This window comes from Aethina tumida, chromosome 1 (genome assembly GCF_024364675.1).
Source record: "Aethina tumida isolate Nest 87 chromosome 1, icAetTumi1.1, whole genome shotgun sequence".
Classification (NCBI taxonomy): domain Eukaryota; kingdom Metazoa; phylum Arthropoda; class Insecta; order Coleoptera; family Nitidulidae; genus Aethina; species Aethina tumida.
In genome coordinates this window covers 60787835-60800827 of record NC_065435.1, presented here as the reverse complement: position 1 = coordinate 60800827, position 12993 = coordinate 60787835, and the positions used below count along the sequence as shown (strand labels likewise).

The following is a 12993-nucleotide window of genomic DNA, read 5'->3' as shown; positions in this document are numbered from 1 at the left end:
AATACTACGGATGGACTTTTTCTTTCTACCAACATAATAACTTCTATTTTTGTACCCATTAGTAAATCTGCTATCTTTAGAATAAATAATTTAAGGCTGTCCTCCAAAAGTTAAAAATAGGAAAAGTTGTATGAAGAAAAATAGTTAACCAATTTAAATAAATTATAAAAAATGGTGTATAATTTTTCTGTCAACTTCAGAAATAATTATTTGAAAAATCACCAAAAGAATCAGTTAAAATTGTATAACTTTCACAACTAACAATTTTCATGTTCTTTAAATATAATCGCCAGATTTCATTGATTTTTGGTTTAGAGTTTAGGTTTTCTTAAATTAATTTCATGATCTAGGGGTGGTCAATTTATTTCTGAGATACCTCATTAAATGTCTACATGGCGTAAATCCGCTAATATTTGTGAAGGGGAGCTGCATTTTGAAGTCTCTTGTTTATGGTGTTCCATACGTGTTCAGTGAATTTCAGAGATCTTGCCGGCTATACCAACAAATGTATAAAGTAATGTTGGATATATTTCAAAGCTTGTTCGTGTTGGAAATCTAGGAGGAAATAAGAGACCAAATGAACTTCCACAATTTTCTCAATTTATTTATTTTTTGCCAAAATACCTTTAATCAAAATTAAAGGACCGACTATCATATCCAATATCACTTAACATCATAGCTCGAGCTGTTCGATGATTCATACAAATTGTGGATTTCGTCTTTCTCCACGCTGACTTCTGACACGTAAATATCGCAGAGCGTTTAATATCACTCAAACTTTAACGACGGTGTAGTAACGTCAAAAAACACAAAATAGGAATAGCCTAATAGAGCGAATTCTACGATAAACATTATTAACTTCTTTTGTAAACTACATGTTACCAATTGCACGAGTGGTCACAAAAAATTCTCTTGCACGTCGTTCACGACCACGATTTGCGACAACTCTAGATAGGTTTTCCATAAAATTTTAAAAAATAGTGTAGTATTAACTTGAAACGACAAATAAATTTCAAAATCTAATCATTTTTTGTTCCCATATGGACATACAACTTAATATGTAATGAAAAATTAATATTGTTTAATGTATGAGCATGTCACATTAATGTAAGTAACATTCTCTTCAATTCATTTAATTTATTTCATTTTCAAAAATAATAAAAAATGTTCATTTACAGTCCTATCTTTTAAAAAACTACGAAAATTAAATATACAGTGTATATTAGATTGCTACCAAACATTAAATTTAAGGTTTTTCGATGATTTGGAGCAAATATTGTATATGAAGTTTATCAATAAAGAAGTACTGTGTTACAAATAAATTAAATAAATATGAAACAAATAAACTTTGATAGTCTTTTGACATCAATTTTATATAAATCGGACATCAAATAAAATAAATATGTCGCTGTTGGACATGGGACTCACAATGGAACTTATCCTATTTTTTAGTATTATCCAAATAAGATTGATACTAACCAATATTATTGAGGTAACAATAAATTCGACGATCATCATTTTACAGTTCAATTCTACTTTCATTTGTGAAAGAAACTTGTTCCGGCCAGTGAACATAAGGCCCCGTCCCTTCCAATCATTGTTGCTTACAGAAGAGGGTCAAATGTAAGCATCTCAATGGTATTCGTGAACGAAATTCTGCATATGTCTCCCTACTTATCAACTGCAACCTGCCAGTTGCAAGGAAGATGGTTCCCAACCTGAAATATCGGTCTTCATTTGCGTTAGCTTTCCATGGTCTACCACTCCTAGTATATTCAGATAAAATCTTGACTTCTTCAATAATGTAGTAATAGAGGTTTCTTTTTATAGATAAATATAATAAATAATAAAAAACCAACTATAAACTGGCGTCCGAAAAAATCTATGGAATTCATAAGCCTGGCAGATGTCACCTGTTGCTACGAAAATCCGGTTGGTGGCCAGACGTTATGGTCACCCGGATCATCAAGGGTTTGCGTGTTATGTTCCCGAATCGTGATCGTTCTTTCAGCGACAGACAACCAAAAAAGAAGAAAAAAACATGCAAACCGTCAGACGCCGCAAGGCTCAAAGCGGTTCACGTACATTTTGGACGTGCATTTTTAAACTATTGACACGGAATACCCGGAACGAAGCCGCCGGCCGCTTCATATGTTTCATTTATGTCCCGTCCCGTTTTGTTCACTTGGCTTGGTTTTTCCAGATGCACAATTTCGTAATTAATTCGATGCATGCGTCGGTCAGAATAAATTCGGCCGGTTATTCGAGCGACTCCGGTGAAAGGTGATTGATTCTTCAGTTGTCTTTTTTTTTGCGCTGCAGCACTTGCGGGATTAATTGCGTCAGTGGCGAACGCTAATTGCAGGTGCGGAGCATGAACTGACGAGTTGTTTAATAATTTTGTTCGTTCCGTTCGTTTGGGAAGGTTTATGTTGTCAAAATCGACGGTTTCACAGCACAAATGTTGTTTTATTCATAAATATTTTGCGAATGTGACTGATGTTTAAGCACCGGTATATCGGCAATTTACTTTATCCGTTTACAATTTTGACGCAGAAAATTGAATCGGTCAGTGTGGAATTTATGCGCGGGTGTTTTTGGACTTTCAAGAGGTTCACTTTTACACATCGGCTCAATTTTTTTGTCGCTATGTTCTTTGTTGTTACAACTGTTTTCATAAAGCAAAGAGTGTTCAACAAATATTGTGCTAAAGGAAATGGCTGTGGCGAAATGGAATATTTTTCGGTATTTCGGCATATTTCACAGGAAAAACTGTAATAATTAATAAACTAAAAACGGATTATGATTAAAAATTACATTAAATTACTTCTTTTAAAAATGAAGTACGACTTAAACTGAATATGTGAAATAGAAATATCATGTAGAAATGTCATAATTTGTTCCATTTTAAAATTGAAAAATATAAAAATTTACAAAATTTCTGTCAGTTTAAACTGAATGTTGAAATTTAAAAAAGCCTTATCTACAATATAATATTAGTCACAAAAATTTATTAAAAATCTTAGTTATCATAAACGTATATTTGAAATAAATTGTTTTTTATGAAAATTACTTTTTGTAATACGTACCAGTTAGAAATTGAAAAATATTGTCATTTTGTAAACATTTTTAGCAGTTTTTTCAATTATTTTTTATATTTGTTTTAGAATTGTAAAAACAATCATACGTACAATATAATATAAAAATTGTTTTAAATTTTATTTTTTTAAATTGAGTTTAAAAAATTGTCTATTTTGGTCTATTTTTTATAATGATAATATATACCATTTTAAAATTGTAAAATTTTATGAATTTAGTTTTACATAATTTTAAAAATTTTTAGTTGTTATAAATATATATTTGAAATAACTTGTTTTTTTAATTAAAAATCACATTTTTTTATTCAAATATTTATTTTACGAACATTAATTTTCAAAAATTATTTATAGAAAATTATTCTTGTGTATAATATAATGTTATAGTAACAAATATATATAGTTAGTAATAACAAAAATCACTTTAATTAAAATATTAGTCATAAATATATATTTAATATAAATTGATTTAAAGTATATTTTTTATTAAAAAATTCAATATGAAAAAACTGTTTATTTTTTTAGTTCATTTTTTTATAAAAAAATAAAACAAATATGTAAAATATAAAACAATGCTCAAATTTTATAATGTTATTCAAAAATAAATTACAAAACAATTGTTCATTTTTAATTATTTTTTTTTATGTTGAATTAAACTTAATTTATAGAATGAAAATTTCAAATCAATTTAAAATTAAAAAATATAGACATTTTAATTGTACTGGGTATTAATTATTGAAACGCAGAATTATAAAAAAGAATTCAAATGTACAATACAAATTGACCACAAAAACGGTTTTAATAAAAATCTTAGTTGTGTCGGTCATTCAGTTATTTTATACATTATTTAAAATCAAAATTGTAAAAAAATCCTATATAAAATACAACATTAACCACAAAAATTGTTTTAATAAAAATCTTAGGTTCTTATAAATATATTTTGAATGGTGTGTTATACATTTTTTAAGATTACTTAAAATCAGGATTATAAAAAACAATTCTAATGTAATATTAACCACACACTTTAACCATAAGTAACATTTGCTTAAAGTTTTCAGATGGAACATTTGTCATTGGCATTTAGAGTAGGAAAAAATAAGCGGAAAAACCAAACAACGTGTATAGTTTTTTTGGAGTACTATTAATGATAATTAATTGTTGGAAATACAATTGTTGTTGGAAATACAATTTTTTGAAGAAAAAAAAAATATCTCAAAAACATATAAAGATAGAATCGATTCAAATGCGTTGGTTCAGAATTTTACATAGAATTAAAAAAAATCCAATTGTACCGAAGCTGCAAACCGAAATGTCAGATTGGTAATTCCTTCAGTTTCCTTAAATCTCTAATTAATCAGTTAAATGAAATTTGAAGTAAATTTACTGTAAAAATGATATGAATTGACTTTTGTATATATAATTCTAAAAACAATGGTAACGAAATCTACATTCAGCAACAGTCTATGATAAAATTTTAATTAATTACATTTTCGCATAACAGCAGCTCAATTTCTTAAATCTCTTTCAAGTTGAGTTCGTTGGTTTCAAATTTCCGCTTTTAATTCAAGAATCTCTTAATGCAACATTAATTCAGTACTTGTGGAATTTTATTAGTTTGTCATTTTAAAACTGCAAGAGTAGGATAACATTTAGGAAAAGTAAACCTAAAAAATAATAATTTATTGGAGTATTTTAATTTTACTTTAATAAATAACTTTTAGTTTCAATAATCATGTAATAAGTTTTAGAGGAAGTGGAAGTTTTAAAAAGTTGTTGTAGAATAAAATTATCACAAAAATGGAACCAAAGCTTTGGCTTTTTTAACTTTCAATATGAAATTAATGCTGGCGCATGGTGTTTTAAAGAGTTTCGTAAAATGAGATCAACTTCTGTTCTGCTTTCCTATGCACTTATTAATTTATCATATAAATTAAATGCCAGATTCCCTTCGAGAAAAGGTTTTTTAGCGTCATTAAAATAGAAAATTAAGAAAGATTTATTTCTGCAATAATTAATTAATAATTATTTAGATCAACATCATTTGTACAAACATAAACAGTAGCAAAATGAGTTGATTATTTTAGCCCGTTAATTTATAAAGTTATTCATTTGTTTCAGATGTATGCAAAAAAGGCATTGGTACTGCTGTTGTACTTTTTAACTGTCTTCTTAACATTCGCAGTGGCAAAAGGATATTTATCTGATAAACGCGCCCAGGGTAAGTATTAATGCATGCATGAAATAAATTAAAATATACAATTTATATATAACAACAAACGTATATTTTGTTTGAATGAATAAACTTATTTTAATATTCAATTTTCGTAATTATATGTTAATATCGTCGATCTGAGTAACACAATGTTCGTCAAACAATCCGAACATTTTAACAAATTATGTAAATTAAAAACAACTTTCTAATTTAATTAGTCACTCACGTTACTATATCTGAAAAAATGTTGCTTGAAAATGAGCCTCAAATGAGAATCAATTTAAGCACGAGGGCCTCTCGACTTTTAAAAAATTAGAATAACATTTTGTCCGTTTTTAATCATGTTCCAAGTATTCCATCGGGTAATAAATCTATAAGGCCCTTTGTTAAATATCCGTCTTAATTAATATTTGACTAGCACGGAGAAAAAAAAAGCTCACTGAATGTTGTCTTTCAATATCGCCAACTTTTCGCAGCCGAAACTCCATCAAAGCGTATAAAAACGACTATGATGTATTGTATATTATTAATATCGTGCTTAATTTACGTGTTTCAGCAAACTCGTTTCAGACGATGATGAGGTACGGGAGAGCGGGATCGACGAACAACTACTACAAAGACGGAAAGTATGTTAAAGTCAATCCAAGGGCCGATGCATTCCATTTGACTACACGGTAAAGAAAATGTCCCCATTGGTCGTTTGCAATATGACTTAAGTGTTTTGTTCGATCGTTGCAGCTATGGAAAGAGATCCAGCTGGTCACCGAACTCCTCTCTGGTCTATCCCGTCTCTTCTCCGTGTGTCGAGGACGAGGACCTCTCCTGCACCTACACCGGTATTTCGGACTTGTACCGTTGCACCACAAGGTAATTCAAATAGTGTATTGTTATAACACCTTTTTTCTAATTTAGAAGTTTTTCGTGGGACAAAACATCTGTTGAAGGAGTTAGAAAGGATCAGTTAAAAAAATCTATATCTATATCTATAGAGATAAAGTTAATAATATTTTTAAAATTCTTGAATGGTAGATATAAGATGAAATTCTTTAAATTCTTGTCATTTATAAAAAATATATACTATATTATTTTTATAATTTATAGAAACAGTAATTGATAAATCAAAATATTGAAATATTGAGTTAAGTATTTTAATACATTTACAGTGGTGGATAAAAGTAAGGAATATTATTTTATTTGCAATCAGTTGTTCTTGAATCCACTTCAATTTAGAATAGTAGAATATTGTGTAAGTTGTCGAATGCAATGTGACGTGGCAAAAGCAATAAACATTATTCAGAGTATTGTTCAGAAGATTTTGTGTAAATTTCTCACTCAAGGTGATGTTGAAAATCAACGCAAAGCAGGATATCCACGAAAAACCACTCCCAAAATAGACAAAATTATAAAAAGGCTCTTCCCCAAAGATCCTCGCAAAACATCAAGACCAATCGTGGAGGAGTAGAACAGTGCCTTGGCCTTATTGATGCGGGATTAAATGGCCAAGTTGCAGTCAAAAAACGACTGTCATCAAAGAAAAACTGGGCGTCCCGTCTGGTATTTGTAAAATCCCACTTGCCATGGCCACACTGTCCTTTGTGAGATGGCAACTGGCAAGGACATACTGGAAAACTTCTTCAAACCATACAGGAGCAGTTCTAAGAAATTCCTGTTTACACATTGCAGAAACAGATAGATTATATGTCTAAAAGGTGCCAAGAAGCAAATTTTTACGCAACAAAATGTTTAAATATTTTGAGTCATTGTTAATTTTTTATAAATATTCCATATTTATTTCCAGATCAAACTAATTTTTTATTAACAAAAAGTAAAAACCTATAAATATAATGATCGTTATGATTAATGGACCGATCTTGCAGTAAATTAGATTTGTTCAGATTTCTAACAGATTAGGAAAAACATTAAGTAACATTTGTAACAATTTCCAGCACTATACATGTAATATATTATACAATAAAAAAAATATTTATACTCGCAATTATTGAAAATCTATAACTTAAACTAGGACTTATAAATACAAATAATATAATAACTATTTTTTAATTTAAACATTTAAACAAATAATTTTTATAAATTTATTACATTTTTGAATGACTTGACTGATATCTTTTTGCCTCACATTTTCTGAAGAACGTAAATTCGAAAAATTAGCACCGAAACTTCCATAACTATTTTAAAATTCCAGAACAAAAAAAAAAAAAAAAACGTATAGAAAAGTACATGTCAAACAAACAAAGGTGTGCCATTAAACAAGCTCTCAGCATGATGTTTTCGAGGACCGTGTGACTTATGGATGGGTAAGACGTACAATTCCGTCACATGGGATTATTTACAATCCAGGACATCCACGAAAAACCACTCCCAAAATAAACAAAATTATAAAAAGGCTCTTCCCCAAAGATCCTCGCAAAACATCAAGACAAATCATGGAGGAAATTTCAACACAATTTAATCTAGATCTTAGTAGCAGAACAGTGCCTTGCCTTATTGATGTGGTATTAAACGGCCAAGTTGTAGTTAAAAAACGACTGCTATCAAAGAAAAACACGGCGTCCCGTCTGGTATTTGTAAAATTCCACTTGCCATGGCCACACTATCCTTTGTGAGATGGCAACTGGCAAGGACATACTGGAAAACTTCTTCAAACCATACAGGAGCAGTTCTAAGAAATTCCTGTTTACACATTGCAGAAACAGATAGATTATATGCCTAAAAGGTGCCAAGAAGCAAATTTTTACGCAACAAAATGTTTAAATATTTTGAGTCATTGTTAATTTTTTAAAAATATTCCATATTTATTTCCAGATCAAACTAATTTTTTATTAACAAAAAGTAAAAACCTATAAATATAATGATCGTTATGATTAATGAACCGATCTTGCAGTAAATTAGATTTGTTCAGATTTCCAACAGATTAGGAAAAACATTAAGTAACATTTGTAACAATTTCCAGCACTATACATGTAATATATTATACAATAAAAAAAATATTTATACTCGCAATTATTGAAAATCTATAACTTAAACTAGGACTTATAAATACAAATAATATAATAACTATTTTTTAATTTAAACATTTAAACAAATAATTTTTATAAATTTATTACATTTTTGAATGACTTGACTGATATCTTTTTGCCTCACATTTTCTGAAGAACGTAAATTCGAAAAATTAGCACCGAAACTTCCATAACTATTTTAAAATTCCAGAACAAAAAAAAAAAAAAAAAACGTATAGAAAAGTACATGTCAAACAAACAAAGGTGTGCCATTAAACAAGCTCTCAGCATGATGTTTTCGAGGACCGTGTGACTTATGGATGGGTAAGACGTACAATTCCGTCACATGGGATTATTTACAATTGCTTTTCTTTCGCGTTCGCTGTTTCAATGCGTTTAATTATTGATAGATTGTTCGCTTGAGGGCCTGGGATACATACGTGGAACGTGTTTGAACCTGTATCAATCATTTATAATGTACTCGGTGGTTTTGGAATCCGCGCTCCCTGCGAAATGTGTTTTGGTTTAAAGAGTTAGCTTTTTCGATTTGCCTTTAAATGTATTAGTCATTAGAGGTACGCCTTGCCTTCCATTCTCTCGTTAGTGAAATCAAAAGAATGAAAATAAAATGGAATACATTTTCATTTTTAACGATTAAGTAGATGGTTGCCTGTTGTAGTTTCATAATGCATTCGGTCCGTTCACAGCTTTAATAACCGCTCATTAATGTATCCCTTTGATGCAACGGCGTAAATCCTTCAGTCAGACGAGACGAAATTTTCGCAAGTTTCCTCCCTAATGAAAATCTCTATATTACTAGAATATTTTTAATAATGTTTTATTACCTGGCTTTATGAACAATTTGGCTTTCAACATGACGTCATCCTTTTAATTTTTAAAATAGATGCTTTAAATTCGAAAAAATAAATAAAGTTTTATTATTCCATTTCTTACTATTATAGATTCTCATTAAGTGGATGACAAAATATAGATATTGACTTCATTCTCAAAAAATTGAAACATTTAATAAATTACAATAAATAAACAATATAAAACTATAGAACCTTTTTATTTTACGATCTTTCATTGCTCGCTGTGAATTTAAATCGATTATTTACTAGCGGTCTTTTGTTTATTATATTTATTTAATCATTTGTTAAAGTAAAATTGTAATTCAGCCTTACTAAAATCGAGATAAACAAGAAGAGATGACTATAAGTTTACAGCTGAATAAGTTAATCGTTATTAAAAAATTTAGTGGAAGTAACCAAAGTGGTAACTATGAACAAATTTGTCTGAGTTCTAAAAAGTAAATAACACCAATTTAATAATTAAAAATTCCCTTCAAAATTAAAGTTGCTATATTTAAATTCAGCTCAATCCAGAAAAATATATGTATCCTTTTTATGAATGAAACAACGATAATAAATTAATATTATTTGAATAGTTCACATCAATTGTCTTTTAATGTTGCTACATTTATATTCAAAATTTTTTGAATAAGAATATAGTAGTTTTTATAATACTGTATAAAACAATAATAGCAAATTAATATTGTTATAACAATTCACATTTAATAAAAGAGTCTTGTCTAAATTTTACAGTTGCTATAATAATGACCAGTATTTCATATTGTGTTTCTAATGACAATACATCTTCTGATCAATTAAACTAATTAAAACATGGGAAAAAAATCTGAGAGTATCATATACTTACCTAATAGTGTTTATAAAAATTTTATTAAAAGTGTACAACTGAATGTATTTGTCCATTAGTGAAAAGAATGTAACAGACAAAATTGAACTTATTGACACTAAAAATTGATAAATAAAAAATTAATTATGAAATCTAATGCATTAAGTGATTATCTGATATTAAAATACACATTTTACACTTTACTTCATCGTTTACACAATCAGAATAAATAAATCATTAGAGAAATATGAATTTTAATTGTGCCACATATCTATTAATTTATTATTTTCATACTTAAGTACTTTCCATTTTATTATCATTTTCATCATGAACTCCGGCTACTAATTAAGAAAAACGTCATAGAGAGTTAAGTGTTTACACTGTGTGTCTTTTGAATTGGATAATTTGAATTATTTAAAAAAATCAGGTATTATATTATGTTAAATATATTATCAAAATGAGTTTTAATACAATTTAATTTCTTGCATAGTTTAAACTAAATTACATCAATAACAGAACTTTTAAACATGTAATAAAACTAATACCACCAAATCTTTGGAAAATTAACAAAAAAACAATATTATTAGTACATTTTTCTAATTAATACTTAATCAGGACTTGCTCTACGAATAGATTCCACTCCTTTTGGAATTCTCAAAAATTTATAAGTCTCGCACGATTAGGTCAGGAAATGTCGTCCACCACAAAAACTAAATCTGGTTCAAATACTTGAGCCAATGTATTATTCAAATTATCCATTTCAAAATTGAAGCACTGTATTTAAAAAAGTACATTCGTTCATTACTTATCAATTAAAAAGTATATTTTATCGTATGCAAGTAATTCCACACATTCTTGAGAGGTTCAGGTCTCTTATGATGTCAGTTGTTGTTGATCAAACCGTTGAGGAATTGTTAAGTCTGCTTCAAAGTCATTGTCGTTTTCATCTGTCTTTTCTGTACAACCGTGCAGCACAGATGACGGATGGAATAGTTATTTCTTTAGAGAAATATCATTTTGTTGACCTGTGTTATTCAATGAAAAAACGAATTATAAGTAAATAAAAATGTTACAAAGGAGTATGCATACTCCCTTCTACTAAAGTATTATTTACAAATATTTTAATTTTTCGACAAATTTTAGTTTTAATTAGTTAATATGTTTACTCTATATTTTGATAATTTATAATAAATAAAGTAGGGGATGTAAACACTTTTCGTAATCTTTTAAAGGAAGTGTGTGAGTTAGATTATTAAAATATTAGTTTTAGAATATCGATACTTTCAAAATACAGGTATCTCCCATTCATTTTCACATAATTTTAAATGGGATATTCAATCATTGGAAAATGCAATTTTAAAATGTAAAATGTCGAAACGCAGTAACGTAATATGTTGAGAATTGGCAGTTGATGTATGAAATCGCATGAACGTCAACGAAAATAAGAACAAATTAATATTTTGTGACACACCATATTTCGAGGTTCATATTTTTTATTTATATTTATATGAACATTGATTTTCTCGTGGTAATAATAAGAAATGATGAGGTAATAAAGAATAGGAATAACGCGTTAAATGATGCAGTTAATTAGTATTGGACACGTGATAATTCGACAATGTGTCTACGAAATAAAATCCGTGACGACAACAGATGTTTCAAATGTTTTGGTGGTGGTAATTTTATTGAAATTAATTGATTTTATTTTGCTTCAGGAAAGATTCCACGGCCGGCAATGAAGAGATCTAAGCAGTTCAGATAAACGCAAACTTGTGAATAGTTTGATAAATATTATTGTATTAATGTAAAACTTATTTATCTATCTTCTACTTCTAAAAGTATTAAACCGGTGTCCCGTCTTAGGGCTGGGGACGAGACACTATCTTCTTTAACTATTCTATATTTTATTATAAAAATTATGTAAAAGCAATGTGCAATAAATATTTATGTTCCCAATTGTATTTATTTATTTACCCTTTACATTGTCATAACTTAAGAATCATCACTTTATTTTATAAATTTACAACAATCAAATTAGTTTTTTCCTTAAAGCGTTACATTATATTTATTACTTAAAATAATACTGAAAAATTTTACATTGTAAGACCTAAAACAGTTAATTTATACCAGTTTAGTGAACTCGACTGTCGACTTGTTTTCTCGACTTGATAAATATTGACTCAGTTAATAAATATAAAAACTTAATAAAATTTTATATTAAACACAAATTAAAATTTGAGACTCATCTAAAAATCAAATATGTATAAATTATTTTCGTCTCAATCAATTCACAAGTAAACGACTCGGAAAATCAATTTGCCTGATGCATTTGGCTGAACATTCGTTTCTCCCTTATCATACAGGGGTTAAATTATTAAGATAAAAGGACCCTAAAGGAACAAAATAAAATGAACAATTTTAGTGTTTTTAATATTATCAAATAAAACATAAAAATAAGAATTGCTGATAAAAAATGTTCTCTTTCTTTCTAAATTTAAAATATATTTATTATATAGCAATAACAAAAATATAAACATATGATTATATAAAATGAAGACTGGAAGTTTAAATAAAAGTTGCACGCTTGAAAAAATTTACTCCACAAATAAAGTTATGTTCAGCAACAACAAATACATACATTAAACATTGTATGTAAGACTTCTTTCAATTTTCGAATAAATTTGTTTTTGAATTCGTTTGTGTACATTAATATTGTTATTAAAATAGACACAACATATTTAACCCTGACAATTGTTATCAAAATAGACTTGTAGACAAACATTGATGCAAACCGGTAAATAACTAGTTTATAGCTTAACTAGTTTTGATTTAAAATTAATAACCAATTTATGTAATTAAATTAAAAATTTTGTTTGTTAATCAATTTAATTTTCTTTTTGATATTAATTATTAGACATTTGAAGAACTGAAATATAGAATATATACAATAATAATATACTTCTTAAGAATATTT

General features: G+C 28.1%; 2 protein-coding genes across 3 annotated transcripts in view; both read left to right on the top strand.

Moving 5' to 3' along the window:
* The window catches only part of LOC109597855 (RYamide neuropeptides-like), a 37610-nt gene extending 25635 nt beyond the window's left edge, over window positions 1-11975 (top strand). Inside the window, exons 2-5 of the mRNA XM_020013638.2 lie at window positions 5214-5313; window positions 5864-5981; window positions 6046-6174; window positions 11735-11975. Coding sequence (XP_019869197.1) covers window positions 5214-5313; window positions 5864-5981; window positions 6046-6174; window positions 11735-11768 — 381 coding nt within the window. The 3' untranslated portion in view covers window positions 11769-11975. The remainder of the gene's footprint in view (window positions 1-5213; window positions 5314-5863; window positions 5982-6045; window positions 6175-11734) is intronic.
* LOC109598052 (alpha-(1,3)-fucosyltransferase C-like) overlaps window positions 1-12993 on the top strand; it is a 265775-nt gene that overhangs the window by 244106 nt on the left and 8676 nt on the right. The window lies entirely within an intron of this gene.